Source organism: Melozone crissalis, unplaced genomic scaffold, assembly GCF_028551555.1.
Source record: "Melozone crissalis strain CALT ecotype California unplaced genomic scaffold, PUWL_Pcris_2 ptg000018l_1, whole genome shotgun sequence".
Taxonomy (NCBI): Eukaryota; Metazoa; Chordata; class Aves; order Passeriformes; family Passerellidae; genus Melozone; species Melozone crissalis.
This window is the reverse complement of record NW_026535796.1, coordinates 17,070,317-17,091,037: the sequence shown is the minus strand read 5'-3', so window position 1 is coordinate 17,091,037 and position 20,721 is coordinate 17,070,317. Positions and strand designations below refer to the sequence as shown.

The following is a 20,721-nucleotide window of genomic DNA, read 5'->3' as shown; positions in this document are numbered from 1 at the left end:
ATTTTTATTCAATTGTTAAATAGAAAGAGGTAATAACTTAACTGTGCAGACAAAAGGAGAAGTACACCAGATGTATAGAATTTGTACATTTGTATGGCTTGGGGAATAAACGTTTTCAGAAAGGTGAAAACTTTGATTCTTAATAGAATTAAATTTCATACTGATCCAAGCCAAGACAGGAACGAAGTAGGAAACACATAATTTCAATATTCACAGAATAGGTTCTTCTTCATTAAGTCAGTTGTGGATGCTAGATCTTCTTTGGGTCCTCACTGTAAAAGAAATGAGGGAATACTTAGCTTTCAGAAGTCTCTGGACAAACTGTAGCATCTCTAAATACCTATATGCGAAATCACATTTTTCTGGCAGCTAAGATTGCTTTATATTTGTGGACACAGCAAAGTGGCACACACAGTTTCTTAATTTTTCTTTCCTTCCATAGCAACAGTGGACAGATATAGATATTACAAAGAGACAATGCAAAATTTCTGGTTTGGTTTGGCTATATGGTCAAGTTAGTGCATTTCAGTGGATTCGTGCAAACTCTGCATGCTTGTTCTTATCCCATGACAGATACAAGGCTGCATGACACAGCTGAGCTTCCTTTCCCCCCAACACAAGCTGCACTGCTGTGCAGTTGCCATAGGCTGCAGTCACACACACAGGAATTCCTTTATTCCAGCTGGTACACGCTAACTAGAAAGCCTGTGGTCACATAATTGTTTAGTTGCGGCCTTAGTTCTTAATTAAATGGGACTGAAGAAAATGTGTTCTAGCTGGAAAGGTTCCAGGAATCCTGACCATGGAAATGCTGCCTCTCTTCTTGTCAAGGGCCTGGGTGACTTCATTCACTGTAGATCTGTCTCACCATCTGAACTGTGTGATTGAAAACTGCACCTTTCCAGGGGAATGATATATTCAAGTGCTGCATTACGATTTCTTCTCTTTCTACTGTGCTAGTAACACCTGTGGCGTCATTAAATTTATTCCCCTTATTAACACGTGCTTTGGAATGGCACATATCTGAGAGGGAAGGGGAACAGTGAATCACCTGGCTAACACCACTTAACCTGAGCGTGGCCCCATCTGCATGAATGAATAAACGGAGTCAGTGTAGAACTAATCTCTTATGTCAAAAGCAAGGAAGGAAGTGATGACCCTCATGGAGAGCAGTTCTTCAATGTTTTTCCTGAGTGAATAGAAAGGTTGATTTAGCATGGACTGTTTTCCTTGCCATTCTCCTTGTTCTCAGACTTACCAGCAGTAAAGGTGGCTTGGAAACCAGAAGCTGTCTGGGCACCATCTGTGATGAACTCTACGAGCATAAGATTACTGGAAGCAACTATGCCACTGGGGATCTTTGATCCACAGGTCTTGTCCATTAGAACTGGAGAAGACTTGCTGGATCCATCATAAACTTTAACATAATCACCCTGACAGCCTTTAGTTATTTGCAGCTGAAAGGCTTGAAAGTGCAGGGAAACCTGGAAGGGAAGAGAAAATCAATTTTTAATATATAAGTATACTTCTTTCATGGAATGTCCTTTAAAACAGACAGAACCTAAACTGTAGCCAAGCACAGACTCAGAGACCAGAGCTGCTTATCCAGCTTTGCCTCTCATCTCCTGAAGTTGCAGGGTTCAGATTTAATCACTGAATGCTCCCATGCTCAAGGAGCTTTGTCCTGACTTTTCAAACCTGAAGCCCAACTTGTGGAGATTTTTCAAAATCACAACTCTGAATCGTCTTTGTCTATACCTGGCTTTAGCACGTACCTCTCTAGAAGTAGAAACTATTCTGAAATTTTTCTGATCTGGTAACTGCTGTACAGAGCACAAGATGCTTAACGTTTAAAGAAGCTCAGCCATCTTTCCAGACCACTATTAACGTGTGTTTACCTTTCTGGATCGGGTTCGGATGAGCCAGACACAGTTGGTGTTATCTGAGTAATTCCTTGGGTAGTTGGCCGACCTCAGTGACCCAGAAGGTCCATCAAGAATAGTGCTGCAGCGACCTGAGGGAAAAATGCTTGCTTTAGGATTGCAGAAGATTTCATAGTAGTAGTTCATTCACAACTACAATCTCTTCAGAATGGACTGATATCTGTTTTCTGGTCTATCAGCATGCATTTCAGAGTACTGGTACATCTTGATTAAAAGGAGCATTCATGTTGTCCTAATTTCACATAGTGCATCAAAGAGGAAAGTAAAGTAGTGCTCTGAAAATCATTCAATTTATTGATTAGCTCTGTCATTTAGCAAGAGATCTCCTTCTGCAACTCTGTAAAGAGAGGTTTCAATTCACTGCAGATGGTGCCACTGTTTTCCATTGAGAAGGGGAAGTTAAGTGATGTCAGAAGAGTCAAGCACAAATATGATGTTTCTACAATGCTTAAATTCTAAGCCTAGGAGGAGCATTTGGGGTGCAAGAGGTAATACTTTCATCATTTTTTTTCCTCTGATTGAATAAATTTCTGTGACTGTATATAAAAAATTCTTCTAGTAGAGGTTACATAAAAAGAATTTAAACATGCTAACTTAGAATGACAAACTTTTGAAAACTGGACAAGGCAACATGAAACTGTTCAAGTTAAAAGGAGCATAAAACTGTTTTGTTTTGGATCAGGTCTTAAATACTAGCTGACATGAGGAGTGGTGATATCTGGCTCTTTTGGGATTTATAGTTGTCTGCTGAAATGTAAGAAATCAAATTATTCTATTTAAGACGTGGTATGCAGATAGTCTAGTTGCACAGCAGCCACTCATGCTAATAGCAAATGTGTTTGATTTAATTTAGAGGTAGTTTCCATTTTCTCACTAATCACAACGTGCCTCCAGCTTTAACTTTGCATTCCCTCCCAGAGTAACCCTAGTGGGTACCAGGAATTCATGAGAATAGTCTCACAGTCTGATGAAAAATGCTGTCTCTGCCACGTGCCCAGATCTGAGTTGAAGATAACAGGGAAGTCTGGAGATACTTACTGCAGTTGTAAAGTTTGTTGATTTTGGCCACATCCAAGTTGCTCATCCCTTGTCTCTGTCCAATATGTACTGATCTATCAGGAATTGGTACAATAGTTGCTTTCCCAGTGGTATTGCTGAAAGTGTATCTGAAAAAACCCATGAGAAACAATGCTCTCTAAGCACCGCAACTTCTTTCAGGATTCAGCAGGATGCTTTGGAGGGAGAACAAGAATTGTACATAAGCTATTGCTGTGACTAATAGTGCTGTTTAAGCAGACCTCATTGAGATGTCCACCAGTAAGCAGAGTCAATGTCCAGATAGCCTCCTTTGCTCCCAAGCCCAGCAGTGGAGGGCTCCCTTATGGAAAGCCAAGGGACAGTGTATCCCAGCCATAGGGAGTAGCTGGTCTGAACTGACTCACACTGTTTTTCTCAGAAGGGGAATTGGGGAAACTGATAGGAAAGAGTTATGATAGAAACTAATTATGATATAAGATTTGAGTTCCTGAAATAGTAATGCCATGCTGCTACTTACGGGCCATAGTGCATTACTGAGGAATAGTCATACGGAAGATCCAGGTTATTGGAGTTTTCAAATTTCTTGAAGTCTGGTCTGTCAGCTGCAATATATGATATTGTACTTAAGAGTGTGCTTCCTCCCTTCTCCCTTCAGGGGAAAAGGGAGAACTGGGAGCAGTAGGATGTGTCTACACCACTTCCTACGTTGAGGAGTTCAAAGTACTTACGAGGACTGATGTACTCCCACATGATCTTTACGTGTTCATCTCTGTCACTTCGAGAGTGCTCATGCAAAAAGCCCAAAGCATGCTCCAGCTCATGCTGAATTACTCCTTTCCACATGCAGCCTCCTTTCATCACAGAGACAGTCTGTCCACCTCCTACTCTCCCATAGTTGGACCAGCAGCTGAGAGAGGCATTGAACAACAATACTTATGGGATTTTTATTGGCAGGCAGGCAAAGAAGCAGAACAGAGAGCCTCACTTCACACACCTCTTGTGGGAATGGAAGGATTCCTCTCTCCACTGTGATAGTCAGAGTGCAAAAGTGACCATGGCATATAAAGGAACAAAGTGTATGATCATTGCTAAATGGAAGACTTTTGTTAGCACAGAGGCTCCTAAATTCTGACTTCATCGTCACTTTAACTCTCTTGAAATAACAATTCTTTTTTTTTTTTTCAAAATACTAAAGACAGTATCAGAGCTGGAGATAAGATGGAGATAACACTTTCAAGCTAAGTGTTGAACAACTTTCTCACAAGGTCTAATTCTGAGCTTGATGATCAATAGTGTGATTCAAAGAACTGTTTATTTCGTATGTTGGTTTACTTTTGTAGATAGGACCTACAGTATTCAATATACGTTGTGCTGAAGTGTGCACTGTACCACACAGAAAACATGAGCTTAGACATTCTTTCCCCCTTAATGGTGCTTTTCCATGGTTTGTATTATTTCAGTGTCTGCAGTGAGTTCCTGATGTACCTGATGAGCCCTTGCCCTAGTAAGGTACCCAAGGAAGATACCTTGGCTCTGCGATAAAACAAAATCTTTTTCTGAGGTCACACAGAATCAGTGTAGGGAAGGACTGAAAAATAGAGTAGAAGTAACTTGTTAATTTATCATTCAACTCACCCATCGACAGATCTAATACTGAGGTAGTCACGTTCTGCCTTGCGCTCCACAAAATTAATACAAGTCAGTGCTTCAAATTCTGCCATGGCATCATGAATCCCTTTCACATGGCTCTCCTCTGGGGAAGAAAGGGTTAATTTAGGGGTCACAAGCACAGATTAGCAGATGCCATTAAAATCTCACATAGTCTCAAAAACAGGATAAATGAGGGACAGAAACATTAGCCTAGGTTCTTAGGTTCCTTTTTTGCTCAGTACTGAATTTTGTTTAAGATTTTAACAGCCTGCCACAAGACCCTCTTAATCCGGATATTTGTCCAAATGTATTCAGGTGCCTCTTTTTTCAATGACTTGTTCTTAATTATAGTGGCCATTTTGATGTATCTCATTGGACACTTGGAGACAATTAAGGGAAGCTGTTTTGCTTTTGAAAAGCATATCATTGAAGCTCTACTGTAATAGCCATGAACCTTATAAAGGAAGGCATTCTGGAAGACAACATTAGAGGGCATGGTTATTGCTGTCTCCAATAGATCAGTCCCAAAACATGATGCAGGCAAAATCCCTCAATGAATATTTCTGGTTCAGGTCCTTGTAACTTAAAATTTATCTGTGCTTGCACAGCACAAGTAAATCCTTAGAACTGATTTATTCAGCTGTTTTTACGTGCTCACTCGATGTAAGTTTCTCTCTGAAAAATATTGAAGAAAACCCATTTTAAAAATAATTTCTATTCAAACCCACCATAAGCAGGATCCAGTTCATAGGGAATACGAACAATCCCATCACTGGACTGGGGCCAGTGGCAATGGCGACAGTTGATGGCACTGCGACTCCTCCGTGGAACTATGTCACCTTCCTGCAGCAACTGGGAGCTGTCTGGGGACAGAGAAAGGGTGGAAACATTTCAGCCATAAATTGCTGGACACCTGCTAAGCACACTTGAAAAAATAGACAGTCTCAATAGTAAGAATGATGTTTTATTCTGGTACTATTTAACCATCCATCATGTGACACTGAATGAATGGCATCAAATATCTCCCCAGGAAGGTGCTGGGCAAAATCAGAAGGTGCCAATAAGGGAACCCAAGAAGGTGGGCAAACCAAAAAGAGGAGAGTTGCCAGGAGAAAACTGTAAGAATATTTGTTGTCTCTCTCTACAGACTATTTAAAGTCACTTGAATGACTCTTGGAGGAGAAAATGTGAGGAAAACAAGCTGATAGATCAGGGAATGTTTGGAAGGATCAGGGAAGAGGAAGTCGGGAGCAGTGAGAATGGAACTGACTGCAGCTTATCTAGGAGACTGCACTGCAAAGCCATACAATGGCTGAGTGCCATTCTTCATTCCAAAAAAAGGCTGTTAAATAAGCATACAAATACCCACATTTTCTCTTTATGTCCAAAGAATGACAAATATGTTGAAAGCTAAAGCTGAGGAAACTGTCTGAAGTTTTCAGTTGCCTCCACACCTGGGAACATCAATACTGACACAATAGTTTGAGATTCTATAGGGCTTCAGAAGACCACACCATAATCCCAGTGGTATCTCTTACATGGTGGTGTGTAAGATGGGAAAAACTTCTGCACAGATTGTGGTAAGACATGGTACCTCCCACATCACCCTAAAAAAGCAAAAAGGACAGCTCCCTTATAGACAGGAATTTGGTGGCATTACCTTTGTTAACTTTCAGAATTTTGTTAAAAATATCTTCATCCTCCTCATCAGTCTCTGTAGGTGAAGGAGATTCTGTGCAGAAACACAAGAGTATCACTTTCTCATTCCCAGAGGAAATATGAATCCTGATTTTTTACCCTGATGATGCATGGTTTTTCCAGTGACGCATGTAAAACTCACAGAGTCTATTTAGGGACTGGAGAGATGTTCACTCATGTAGATGTTTGTTCACTGACAACCTTGAGAACTTCCTAGCTGTGGTTATTTTGGCATTAATCTGGTCCCAAGAGCCATTCTCCTTCAATTATTTCATTCTCTCCTTTTTTCTTTTCCTAGCCATCATATTTTTAGGTCTGAGATGGCACAGTTTTACTTCTTTATGAACAACTCACACTCAGATCCCCAACATAAGATACCAGAAACAAAAATGGATGGAGAGCAGTCCTGCTACTTCTTGCTGAACATGATGACCTCCTGAAAAACCCTCAAAATCAATGACACTGGAACTGCATTCCTGTTCCACGGGTCAGGCTGATGTACCCATCTAAGCCCAGCATTGGGGACTCATAGGCCTTGCTAGCAATATCAGCCAACTCTGTGCATTATGCAGCAAGTCTTGACATCAATAAAAAGCAGAAACACGTGACCTCTGTTCTAACCTTTAGAAGTGGCTTAATTCAGGTCATGAATTAAGCAGAGCTATTTTTAGCAATATAACAGCTGAGGTTTTTAGCAAGGCCAAGCAATTGGCCAAAACCAAGTGACTTTGCTTTGTATGAAACATTGTGGCGAGTGCATTTATTTGAAATTCCTCATAAAGGTTAATTTGTATTAAGCCTATGTTATTTTCTGAAGTAACTGAGTAGATAACAATCAGTATATCCCCTCAAATAGGTATTTGTAGATGGAGTAGTACGTACCATATATATTCTCCTGTGTAGTAACCTGCAAAGACAATACATTAATATTATCTCATAATTTATAATGTAACATTAAATTAAATAATAAAACATATAAATTATCAACAGCATCATGCTACCATTGGCATCTTTCACCAATGCAACTTTCATGTACTTTGCCATGTGCAAAGAAGTACCATGGGGTGGTAGATACTCTTCTTTGGTACCCTGGTAACTAGGGGTACCATAAAGGCAAGTGCAATATGAAGTGTGGAATAAGGTTCAGACACACTCTGATGCACGGTTGAGCAGAGAAAACTTTGCTACACAGATGTAGATGCAAGGGGAGTCCAAGAGTCCTGGCCTTACTTTCCACAACTTTGAAGCCCAAAGTGATCAGAAGGGCTGAGTTAGCTTTCCTTACCTCAGTAGGCTCTGTTGCTGCAAAAAGACAAAAAGACAAGCATCAGACTCTGAATGCAACTGCTCAGTGTGTAACAGCATGGATGCACTTCCTCAGCCATGGGAATGCCTTTGGCAGATCCCGTGGAGGAGTGCAGGAGAATGGAGTGCACCAGCTAATGCATAGGCACAGAAATTAAAAAGATATTTAATCAAGCAACTATGAAAATTCCTAGTAGATTGTGCTGAGGAACAGAATCCTAAGAATTTACCATCTAAGAATCAGCAAAGCATTTTATCAGTTTCGGTGTAGAAAATTGCAAAAGAAATCAGTGACAAAAAAATGCTTTGTCCCAAGCTTTCTCTGCAACAGGTGCAGGCTAATCAGCTCAACAATATCCCCTGGTTTCAAAGTGTCAAACAATAAGGTTATAACATCTGATGGGGGCTATAATTTAGCATGGGGAAAATAATCTCAGCTTTAGTATGCACCTGACAGCAGCTTGGTGCCATTCTGAGTTCTAAGGTGCCTTTCTACAAAGACATCACAATGTCTTCTGATTTTTACCAAATATGAGATTCTAGATACAAACCAGAAGTGAAAATCTGACCTGATGTATACATTTTTATCTTCATTTTTATAATATCAAAAAAGTTTAAAAGTTGGAAGGGCCTTCAAAGGTCATCAGTTTGTCTGCTTTCCCTAGGGCAGAAACAGTTTTATCTGTATTATTCTTGACCACAGTTTGTTTGACCTGTTCTTAAGTATGATGGATATGTTGCAAGCCTATCTGGCAATCTCTTCCAGTTTCCTAATAATTGCAGTCTTCCTTGTCAAAGTATGAAACAATTTTGTTTTTCCTAGTTAACACTGAAACAGAGAACACTCATGTAAACAGTCATTATTTCTAAGCCCATCTGTGCCCCAAATTTTACTATAATTTTTCTCAGTAAAAGATATACCAAGCTCTATCACCCCTTGCAGCACCATTCCTTTTTCATAATTATTGCTCAAAGGTAATGAGGAAATGTCTTCCTTTTCAGACTCCATCTAGCACCCGCAACAGAATCGCTTTTATTGAGCCAAAAAGACTTCAAGTCTGTGTTTTCAGGCTGTTACTTCAGTTATATGGCAATGGAAGTCCACTGCAATGATGGTGGTTTATTATAGAAAAACTTGGTCAGTTCCCACCAGCTGCAGCAGAGAGATCCATGGCATCTAAAAACATTCTGCAGGGAAGAACATTTTTGACCAGATCCAGAATCTATGTACCCAAGAGGCACTAGATTAATTGAGTAGTCAAAATCAGTGGAAATTAGGCTCCAGATTCTTAGGCACATAAAGCCTGCAACTTCTTTTTAAAACTCAAATGAGACACCACAGAAGGCGTCTGCCATCTCCTTGATGAAATGAACATCTGGTGTGATAGGGCTCTCAAAACTATACAGATCACATTTTCCCTACACTCTAAATACTGAAAGATGTCTCAAAAGGCACAAAAAGCAGTAACAATGATAAATTAAAATTCATCGCATGCATTTGTCCCAATAAACCTGCAACTTTGAGTCTGAGCAACTGACTGCCTTGAACTTGAGCAAGAGTGTCCCTTGGTCCCTTCTAAATATACTGAGCAGTAATTTTACAACATCCCTTTTCCCCCATGCCATAAATGACAGTTCAAAAGCAGAAATTGTCAATGTTCTTTTGTCACTGACTTGCTCTATGTCAAGTAAATTTTTCCAAGGTGTCTTCTTTTTGTACACATTACACTCAGCCTGTTCTTGCTGTAGTTAAAGTCTTTCCACTGACCTCTGAAGGCCTGCAATTATCTCCTTGTATTTTGCAAGTTAACGAAAGCTGTTCAGCTAAGCCTGTTCCAAACCAGAACAAAGCAAATCTTTCTTTGATGCCTGACATCTTTGTCATACAGCTGAACCCAGGTAGAAAAGGAGGCAAATGATTAGCAGTCTTATTATAATATTCAACTTAATGAAAAGGTATCAGGATGTCTAATTAAAATTTTATTTTCAAGCCTGTGAAAGTGCATCCAAATTAACCTAATAAACCATGCCCCAAAGTCTGTGTAAAGCACATCTTTGTAAAAACACATCTGTATTCAGCTCAATAACAAGTTATGAAACATAGCCTTATTCAAAAGGCCTGTCAGTGCTTTCACACGCTCTAAAAACAAGTCAAAACCAAGAATGTAATAAACAGTCAAGAAATAACAGTTGCTTTTAAAATACACTATAAATCCTACTTACTTGTTGTGCTGTTTTCATAGTTGTCCTGCAAAACCAACAGGTAAAAGGCATTATTCTTCCATAGCTGACAAATACAGCGACAATAGTATCAAAACCAGGATGAATGGAGGCGCCAAATCATCATATTGCCTCTATTTATTATGATATTACCAATATTTTCTGGCAGAAAATTTATCTAAATTTATCGAAGTGGGCCTCCACAGCTTCACTCCAGGAAGAACACGCCAGCTGGGGAGCTGCTCTCACCTGGATGGGGAAGGCCAGGGCGGCGGGCAGCAGGAGCGCGGCGAGGAGCAGGCAGCCCCGGAGCCCCATGGCGCAGCGCGGGCGGAGCGGAGTGCGGGCCCTTCTCCCTGCCCGGCAGATATAGCGGCGCGGCCCGCTCGGCCCGGGCCGGGAGCCCTGCCCAGCCAATGGGAACCCCAGCAGGAAGCAAACTTCTGCTGCCTCAACAGCAGGTTTAGCCCCTGGGCATCTCCCGGTGCTGCGCTATCGCCGCCGCCGTGAGCATCCCTGGGCCGCCCAGGGCCATGCGTGCTGCTCTCCAGAGCTGGCTCAGCCTCATGCTTGGGCTGCCACGCATTTCCTCTGCTTCTTAGAGGATCTTTCCTGAAATGTTCGGTTTGACTGTTACTACCCTTGTTCCTGGATAACTCTCCAGAGAACTGGATTGTTAGGATTTCAGAGGGTAGGTGACATTTTTCTTTATGTGGCTGAGATTACAGAAGGCCATGACACTATTGTGTTGCTTTGAAACATAGAATATGTCTATCCAGTGAGCTTATCAATGTGTCTTCCCTGAGACAGCTTATGGTTCTACACGTACAGATTTTTGTTTTTTCCTCTGTGTTTCTTGATGTTTCATCATGCCAGGAGCATTTCCTGTGCTCCATTGTTTCTGCAGTCTGACAATTATAGGTGCCCTTATGAGTTTTGTGACCAGCAATCAGAGAAGGGGAAAAGAGAACAGCAGCATAAGCAGCACTTACTCATTTTGAGAATGATTAACAGAATTTGCTTTGCTGGAGCGCACTTGTCCAGAAGCAGAGTGCCGTTGTCTAGAGGAAGCAGTGAGCAGATGTAGCAAGAAATGCTTGTAGGAGGAAAACCAGCAACCACTGAGCCTCTTATCACAGTAACCTCTTCTCACAGCAAAGCTCTCTTACTGAACCATTTGCTGAAGCTGCTGTAGCTGGGAAAGCGTCTGGTCTCTGACACACTTTTGGTTTGTGTCAGAGTACATTTTCCATGCATGGAAAAGGAAACTGAATTATAAAACTCACTGATTCTGTCTCTAGACCATGTTGGTGCTCAGATTCCCTCAGAGTAAGTTTTAAAGCCACTTATTCCTTATTTCTGTACTGAATAAGAGGTTCTAGATATTCTCCATATTGGTCAATCAAGAAGCAGCAGAAGGCTTTCCATCTATTTTTCTCCAAATCATACCCAGTTAAGAGTAGAAATTAGATATAAATGAAATCCGAATTGTGTTTGAGACGTCCATTACTCTTTAATTTAGTGATGTAAAGTTGTGGTGCACACTGCTGACTATTTGAAGAAAGTCTGGATTGGCAAAGTCCAGGGATAAACTTTGAGCACCCCCACAGGGAGGCAGCACAGGGGGATATTACTTTTCCTTTTCTGTGTCTGCACACCGGCTGAAGGAAGGGCTGCCCCAGGCACCGGTCAATAAACATCAGGGTGGCACATGGCCCTTGGGACCATGAAAGAGCATCAACATCAGCCATTGTCAGCACATTAATCCTGTTATGTGTCCTTTGTGCACATAAATGTTCTCAATATGCAATGCTAAGTGTCTTTTTTTAATATTTGTCTTTCAGAGGGATGAAAATCTTCCTTTTGCTAAAGCAAAGCTGTGCAGCTCTGGTCTGCAGCGGGAGAATGTTTCTCCATGTTTCTCACTCAATGTAAGGACAAAACAAAGGCCCGTGATTCCAAATACTTTGGCATGCAAAACCATACCAAAACCACACTGCAACATGGAACTTGAATATAATCTGCTTTCATTAAAATTTAGGAGGAAAAAAAGAAAAATCAGATCACTCTCAGGTGGGAAAACCAGTCCAGGAGCAAAAGGAAGTATCAGAGGTAGTGAGGGGATTAAACAAACTTAAAAAGCAAGATAGGAAGGTTGGTAACCTCAGCATCTTTGTAGCATCTTATTGGGAAGATACTACTCCTGAATGAGTGATTACCTGCCTGTGCTCAGGAAAGAGTGAGGCAAAAAGGATGCAGCATGTTTTATCCTGGGTGTGTTACTATGCTGACAAACTAAACAGCTCATGAAATAGATTGCTGCATGCCATGCTTTCCATAACCTAACAAATAGTGCTGAGGGGGGAGGTGGCTTTTTGGGTTTAAGAATGTGGCTGTAAATGTTGTAGCTGGCAAAAAAAAAAATAAAAAAACCAAAAAACCACATAAGAGAGCGAGAGGGATGAGAGGGAGTGCTGGTACTCATGGTTCCTACCAGTTCTGAAGACCTTATCACCTCGTGCCTCTTATTTAGATTCAATATTTGGTTATTTTCCAATACTCATGGGGGAGGCATTGTCAGCAGACCTGTTTTCACTAATCAAAATATATACTAATTTATTGAGATATTGCATTAACAGGACACAGTTTTACTGGATTCAATGAAGCTGATATCTCTAGTAAAGAAAATGCCACAGAAATTGTTTCGAACCCTTAGGAGCCAAACAAGGACTTTCCAAAGACAATCTGTCTTTGAATTTATACAAGAAAAGCATGTGGGAAGTTTTGTCAGACCCAAGTTCTCTTCTTAGTATATCCTAGTTTCTGGTGGACAGTAGGGATTCCACAGATTTTGAACATGTGAATAATTATTAGCAGATGTCCAAAACCAACATGAGAATCTCAAGAAGTACTCAAACAGTGTCAAAGTCCACAAGGAGTCTCTCAGCAAAAAATAACACTCCTCCTAAAGGAACACCACAAAACCTGGAGTTATGCCTGTTAGACTTGTTTGCAGAAATCTGTAGGCATAACCAAGAAAATAATATACAGACACACCAATTTTAGAAAAATATTTTCTCTTTTGATATGGGAATTCACTGCAAGTATATATAGTCAAAATCAAAACAGCAGATGCATGAAAGATACAACAACTCTGCAAAAATCTTTCAGATTTTGCTCAGTCATATGCCATTTAGTCATATGTGTTATTCTCTTTGGAGTCTTTCGCTGTAAACAGCTCCCAAAGTATAACATAAACCATCATGATTTAATTATGGAAAGAAATTGCACTAATTGCTACTAATTGCTGTGCCATGAAATGCAGGGAAAAAATAATTCCAGGAACTAATAGAAACATTTATGCCAAACAGCATGTGGAAGTTATGTGATAGCTACCATAACTGATTTGTGGTAATATACTAACTAATCTTGAAAGTTTAAAATCATCTGGCTTTACTAAAACCAACCATTGAAGCAATGGTATAGACCACAACACATAACTGAAATTGCTGTGGATTGGCATCACATGAATAAACACCACACAATTACATCTGCAATCTGGGGTTAATGACAAATCTGAACCAGGAATATATTATTTTAGGTACAATTGCTCAGTATCATTTTCCAAGAATGTCTGCTTTGTGCAACATTTCAATATTTTGGCTCACTTTCATTTGGAAAAGGAATTCTGGTTTCCACTGAGCTCTTGGTTCATGAATTCTGAACTCCCATCCTCTGGCCAGTAAATCTGCTCCTGTGCAGTGCTTTCAGCTCTGTGCTTTTTGTCTTCCTCTCACTAATTCCAAGTTCCCTAATCACTTCCTTTTCTGCACTGTCTTTATGATCTGACACTTTTCAGATATAAATCAGTCCCCACACAATCTTTCTCTGTGCTGGCTTAAAGTACTTTCAGCCCTTTAGTCTAACGATTCCACTCTTCTTGATTCTGCAATTATATTTTTATTCCTTCCAAGTTGCCTGTACCTTTTTGGAGTGCAGTGATTAGGAGTGGGCAATTTCAGAGGAATTAATGCCAGCTAGTACTGCACTTTGCTGGTTGAGAGTATTACTGAAGTGCTGGCAGTTCCTGAGGGTTTCACAAGTAACCAGCACAGACTTCAAGTCCCTGTGTTGGAGACTGACGTGTGTTACAAAAGACAGCTCTAGACAAGTCAAAGTGGAGTTAGAAGTTGTTTCCCAGTGCCCACAGCCATACTTGCTCCATTCATAGATTTACTTGTCCTTCGTGTCCCTCTCCACATTTCTTCTTTGGATCCTACCTCCCAGAGGAGACCTGGAGTTGCTTGGGTTCCCGTTCCACTTTCTGTTTTGCTTTCCATTTTTGGGGGTTTCCATGTCATTGCCAACACCATCTGGAGCAATGAATCCACATGGTTTGCAGGTTCTTTAGCAGAACACTGACACATCCTCCATGATATTAATGACTAGCTCCAGCTGCAGTCCTAGCCCTGACTGTTTATTGAAAGAATTCAAACCTGAAATGTTGAACATTGGCTTGCTATTGGTTAGTCACTTCTCTATTCAAAGAGCCAAACCTAGAAACTTTGAACGTCAGTCTGTTGTCAGAAGGAGGAAAATGAAGAAAAAGTTTTTTTTTGACGGGTTCCTCTTTTCAAAAGAAAAATATGGAGATAGAAAAAAAAATAGTAAAGAAACAAGTTGGAATAGTAAAAACATTGTAACTTCTAAAATAAAAGTTGAAAACATGTTGATTTTAATTTCAAAATCAGATTTCAAGGCCAAATTTAGCAAAGCATAATTCAGCAATTAAACTAGCATTTTTAATGATATGTAATCCAATGGCTATTTGGGCTGAGGGAAGGAGAATGGAAACTGGAACTTTAATTTGGACAATTCTAATGATGAACTTTTGATTGCCTTGAAAAAAACAAATTCCTTTCTTTTATCAGGAGAAGCCATCTGATTTGTCTGCTGCCCTTAGGTGAAGAAAGGATGGATCAAAGGGTTTACCCTGTGTTTCCAGCCTGCAGAGCAATGTTATGCTGATTACAAAGGAATCCATGTGATGGGGTAAGGTGCAAGCTGTTTGAGCAGTGCCTGGGGTCATTTCTGGTCCCTCTGCCCTCTGAAGGGAGACACCCAGTGCTGCCCCAGCTGGGGAGATCTCCTTGTGACAGATTATGCAATGCCAGCCAGCTTCCCTGCTTGGTTTGATCTCCTGGGAGCAGAAGTGTCCTTTTGCCTACAGGGAAAATTTTGCTTACAGTAACCATGCCCTGAAAGTTACCCTTATGAGTGCTTGCTTGGCAGTTTAACTAAGGCGGAGGAAATGTCTCATGTCTGCCTCTCAGATGAGTGCATGGGAGCTGCCTGCGTGTGCTGCAAGTGGAAAGCACATCTCTGCCTCTACAGTACACAGATCTGCCCGATAAAGAATCCATTAGGGAATGGGAATTGTCCTTCACTCAAATATCACTGCACTGACTTCTGTTTCCTTTGTCCCTCGTCAGAAAGGCTGTGCTCTCTGACTTTCCTGCTTGTCTCAGTACCTGTCTCAATACCTTTCCTTGTTATCCACATATTTGCTTCCCAACTGTCCTCTAAGCAGGATTTTTTAATATTTCAGTGAGAGTATTGAGAAGGCTGTTTCACTCTTGCTGTTCTTTTCTGATGCACCAGGTTAGCTGATGGATTTGCTTCCTCTTCTGGGAGGATAATTTGTAGCTCCTCTCATGTCTCCTGAGCAGTGAGTTGGACACTGCAACTTCTGACTTTATCTGGATCCACAGAGAAGTACTTCAGGAAAAGTTAAAGCTCAGCTCTTCCAGCCTGTCTTGTTTTAAGTGAGCTGCTATCCAGGCAGATACTAGTGGCTAAATATTAACATTGGAAAGATTAATAATAAACCTTAAAGTTATTGAAACAATGAATCCACTTGCATGTTCCAGGAGTCTTTTGCCAAAGAGAGCATTTGCCTCCAAAGAAGCAGCCAATGATCTCTGAAGCTCTGACCAGAATAATTGATGCAGCGTGGAGGATTCCTGGGCATGCAGGACAGCCAGCAGTGTGTTTTGTCCCGTGTCTGCTGTGAGCATGGCAGGCCTCAGACACCCACATTGGGGGCCGAGGGTCCAGACTGGACCAGCAGAGTCTGCCACCCCACCAGGTGAGACAGCAGCAGTGCTGGGGATAGCAGGGAGAGTGACTGGACAAGCAGGTTTGATGCAGGGGATGCTGGACCAGCACCAGCAGAGCTGCAGTGGGCAAGGAGGAAGGGAGGAAGGGTGGGAGGCCAAAGGCTTTCCTGCTTTGTGCTGTCAAACATTCACTGGGTGGTTTGCACAGCACAGCCTCGGCCAGGGCTAACCACCCTGCCACCTCTCATTGCTGGGCTTTAGTTTTTACAAGGAAATAAATCTACCACTGCCACTCGTGATTTAACCATTTAACCTGAAAACCACCCTTAATCCCCTCCCAGTTTCTGAGGGATACCCATTTCTGCCTGTTTCTCTGTGCCATGCTAGGGCTCCTGTTAAAAGCACATCCAAAAAAAATGTGCCATCATGGATTTACCCTTCCAGCAATTCCATCTGGAAAGGAAATAACTTTTTTCCCTATTTTGCAGCAGGGGGAGCTGAATGTGTACATTTATGTCTGCATCTCTCTCCCCCTTCCACTAGTGATTTTATTTGGGTCTCCAGGAATTTCAGGATTTTTACCATAGGGTCTGAAAAGATCCTGGAGCATGAGGATGCCAGTCTGTTGCTTTCACCATTCCTTCAGGGAAGAGCGGACCTAACAGGGAACAGAGGGGGCTGCTACCCAACCCATGAATTATCTATCCATGATGCTTCCCAAGGGAGCTGTGGCTACATTAACCTTGGCTCACAGCTGCCATTACATTAAAGAAAAAGCTTCCACAGGGGCCTTTCTTTTCCACTCATCTGCAGCGACTATCCCATTAGTTACTGAACACATTAAAGGCACATTGACACATTACCTACAATTACAATTTCTGAAGTCCTTATTGGGGTTCCCTTTGTTGTTCAGTGAACACATCCCTCTCCTCAGAGCAAGTGCAGTTGAAACAAATTAGAGAGGCTGCCTTGAGATCTTCCACTAAAGAGAAAAGCCTAACTATGTTTTCATATATAATTTATTTTAAATTTATCTAACTAGCTGATAGAAACATGCATGGCCAAACTTTAATGTTAGGGCCTTCCAGCCTAGCCTTTTGCCTTTAGAGTAATCTTTTTAATTCTCCTCAGTGAACTCAGATTTAGCTCTCAGTTCACAGGTTTGTATGCAGGAAAACCATTTATTTGTACTGTAAGATTTGAACTGCAGCTCCTTTTTTACAGGGATAGTTCTGTTGTAAATCTGCACATGATGCAGTATGAGTTCAACAGCAAATCAAGGTCAAGGCACTCTGAGAAATCTTCTGCTTAGAGGTCTGCTTCCATCCTTTGCACATGTATTTGCCTTCTGTCTCTGATAAGAATGTCATGTGGATATTTGTATTTCTCCTTTAAATAAATAAATTCTTTTTGTAGGAAATTGAAGTAGTGAATGATGTGAAATATTCAAAGTGGTTAGTCTCTGCAAATGAGAGAAGGCTGGGGTATTTATTACTTTCTTTATTCTGATAATCTCTTTTGATCTTCAAGAGAGAGAGGCCCATGTAATACTTGTTTTGGACCATCATAAAAAGGAGAAGAGAATGTAGAGCTTGTCTCTCCAAGAATTTATGAGGGCCATAGAGGCAGTCTCTGTGGCCTGCCATTAAATGAATTATGGCTGTAGCCTCGTACCATTGCAATTCTGATATCTTAAGATCTGTTGAAAGAAAAAGGACTAAGGTGCTGGTTTGTGCAATGACATAACTGAAAAGAACAGTAAAATGCAAATAGAAAAAGAAATATTTATATCAAATAGTCAAGTCAACCTTTTAACCCAATAAATGATGAAAACTCTCATTCTTTGCCCAGTCATTAAACTAAGTGGGCAGCTGACCTACTGGTCCTCACAGGAGCAGGACCACATGTGTCTCTCCTCATGGGTGTGTTTGATTAAAGCACTCACAAACTGAAATGAATGGGAATGTTCTTTGCTGTCACCGAAGACACTTTTCCTAAATTACGAGCCCTTAGGAGACAATGATATTTTTTCCATACTCCAGTGTATGGTTACTGCAGCCCATGGTTATCCTAGGGTGATTTAAAGAAGTATTTCATTAAGCAGTATTTCCTAAATTGCAACGCGTGTGTTTGTGGCACCACATTTGGCAGGGACTGGGGTCATGTGCCTTGTCTTTTCTCCGGCTGTGACATGACACAAAGTGGGTTTGGGAGCTTCCTCATGGGGCCATTAGTATGACCCAGTAGGCCCTGTGCATTCCACTGTGTCTGGAACAAAGTTACCTAGATTTTCAGGATGTTTATACCATCTACATGGTTGTTATAAAAAAAAAATTAGATATGACTCATAGTGTGATTTCCATGCCCTCATCATTTCCTGATCTGTGCAGAGAAAGCCAGACTCGGTAAGATGTTGTAGGCAGCCATCTCTCCTACACACCTGCCATGCAACTGCTGAAGATTACACAACTGTCCCTGTTCCACAGACAGGGGCTGACCTTTCCCTCCTACGGTCTGGTACCAAGTGTGTCACAACTTTGAACAGAAATTTTGACACAAGATTCATGTATTTTGCCACAATTTAGGTGAAATGCAAAATTTAAACTTTATTGGAACAAAACCTCTTTCTCTTCTAAAGCCTCTAAAGCACAGCTTCAGCATGATTTAAACTTGATCAACTTTATTTTTGCCTGATATTGCCATGAAACTCCTTCAGTGGAACTTCAGAGGTACTTCAGAGGACTTAGGCTGTACAGACAAGAGCCTGACAGTGATGAAGAAAGTGCAAACTGCTGCTGATGCGACAAGTGTGTGCCGTGTTGGGGACATCCAAGATGTACAGGCTTGAGTGATGAGGGCTTTTGATACATAGTGGTGTGAGAGAAGATGTTGGATGGTAAAGGCAACTTGCGTGGGAATATCGTGATTTTTAATATGACCATGTTAGGCTTAAGCTCATTTGAAGTCTCTTGGGAAAAGACATCAGCGTCAGCCTGAGATTTCAGATTGTAAGAAAATAGATCAACCAAATGTTGGTATGGGATCTGTAATCTATTTATGAAACATGACAGTGGGAATGGATCAGGAAAAGACTAAGTGGAGATAAGGTACAGAGAAAGAAGAATCATCTATCCTCTCAATTGGATTCTCACATGGTGAAGAAAAGGGAGGACCTACAAAATGAATAGATAAAAGGGAAAAGAGAAGGAGGAGGGAAAGGTTTATAAAAGCAGAGGGAGGATGCAACTGAGTTTTGAACGCCATAGTTGTGCTCAGCAAAAAAGACAGTGAGCTGGCCAGTGTAAGCACGGCAGTGAAGTAGAGACTGTGGAAACCAGCGTGGAAACAACTGAGTCAAGTAAGGGAATTTGCACTAGGAGTTTTACTCTTCATCATTGCTGTGTCAGGTTTCCTCCTACCAGACCCAGGGAGAGCCTCTGACCCACTTTGCAGATTTGCAGCTTGCAGATTATTTACTCCAGAGTTTTGACAGCAGCTAGGGAACAGCTGAAGACACAGGGCTTCAAGTCAGTGAGCCCACTGGGGAGAGGACAGTCTTCTGAAGCATAATTTCGGCAGTTGAGAAAATTAAGGAAACAATTTCCTAGAGCTACTGAAAGGACCATACATGGGAGGGCTCCTTTCAAATTTGGATGTAACCTTTTCAGTCTTATGTTAGGGGAAGGTTTCGCCCCAGTGACTTTGAAGATTGTGTGTACTAAGCAAGTACAGCCCTCTGGGGCAATCGCAGGCAATGCCCCTGTGATTTCCACCACAGAAGTGCCTAAATCCTGAAGGTGGTGGCTATCTCAAGATCATTTAGATTAGGCCTGACTGCAAAGCTGTCAATAAATGTGCTGGCAGTAGTGTGAAATGTGAGAGACCTATGGCTCTGTTCCTCTCTGGACAACATCAATTATGAGCATCAAACACCTATCAAACTTGTCGAGGATGAAGTCAGATCTCATTGTGATCTCAATCTGAAAAGCTAAACATAGCATATATTTCTGCAAAAACCAAAACCAACTCCCTACCTAAACTCTTTTAAAGGAAGAAGGCATGGAGGCCAGAGGGATCAGAGCAGTAGAGGAGTAAGGATACTGTAAGCACAGATCCATGCCACTCCTGCAGTTTACTGGGTGAAAGGCATCTATCCTGATAGCTGGAGGCTGTTTTCTGAAAAGGCTGTTTTTGTAGAGGGTGTTTTTCTCTGACTGGAAGGTCTGGCTTCATGATCTTTTGTGCCAACTCATTTTATCAGAGTACTGGCTGAAATTTGTATAATAGCAGTGTCATGGAAAATATTTCAAAGCCTGACAAAATCTTACGGGTCACAAGGAATGGCTAGAGGTGAACGTGAACAGAATATAATTTCTCAAGTTCAGAACTAGAAGATGTGATTCTTTCTTATCTTCACTTATTTCCTCCTCTTTGTTCTCTGTCTCTTATGTCAAGGAACAGGATCAAACAACGTCATCTTAGGGAAAAATACTCCTGTACTTTTCTTCATATTATAAGGACTAAAAGTGATTCACCATTAGATGTTGAGAATTATCACTGCTGAGGTACTTGCAGCTTCTACTGATTGAGGTAGCCAGCAGAAAACCCCAATAAACATAGTGAGTGACTACATGGAGCAGCTCAGTTCCCAGTCTGTTTGCTGTGCCTTCCTGCCTGTGCCTCTTTGGCAGATGGAGGGGACACATGAAAACTTTCGCCAAGACTCAAAGGAAACATGGAAGGAAACA

The 20,721-nt window shown here is 41.3% G+C and overlaps 1 protein-coding gene across 1 annotated transcript; it reads right to left on the bottom strand.

The window, feature by feature from the left end:
- Nucleotides 1-237: 237 nt before the first annotated feature.
- Nucleotides 238-10,172, bottom strand: LOC128936896 (astacin-like metalloendopeptidase). The gene is made up of 13 exons (XM_054276176.1): nucleotides 10,104-10,172; nucleotides 9,858-9,882; nucleotides 7,615-7,631; nucleotides 7,212-7,236; nucleotides 6,292-6,363; nucleotides 5,360-5,494; nucleotides 4,617-4,734; nucleotides 3,710-3,888; nucleotides 3,499-3,583; nucleotides 2,982-3,109; nucleotides 1,899-2,014; nucleotides 1,259-1,484; nucleotides 238-272 (listed from the first exon to the last, which is right to left on the bottom strand). The coding sequence occupies exons 1-13, from the start codon at nucleotides 10,170-10,172 to the stop codon at nucleotides 238-240; spliced, it is 1,230 nt and encodes a 409-aa protein (XP_054132151.1).
- Nucleotides 10,173-20,721: the final 10,549 nt, after the last annotated feature.

Coding starts and splice junctions, on each gene's coding strand:
- LOC128936896 (XM_054276176.1), bottom strand. CDS start 10,172: ATGGGGCTCCGGGGCTGCCTGCTCCTCGCCGCGCTCCTGCTGCCCGCC. Junction 5,495..6,291: donor AATTCTGAAAGTTAACAAAG/GTAATGCCACCA, acceptor CTCTGTCCCCAG/ACAGCTCCCAGTTGCTGCAG. Junction 4,735..5,359: donor TGAACTGGATCCTGCTTATG/GTGGGTTTGAAT, acceptor TTTCTTCCCCAG/AGGAGAGCCATGTGAAAGGG.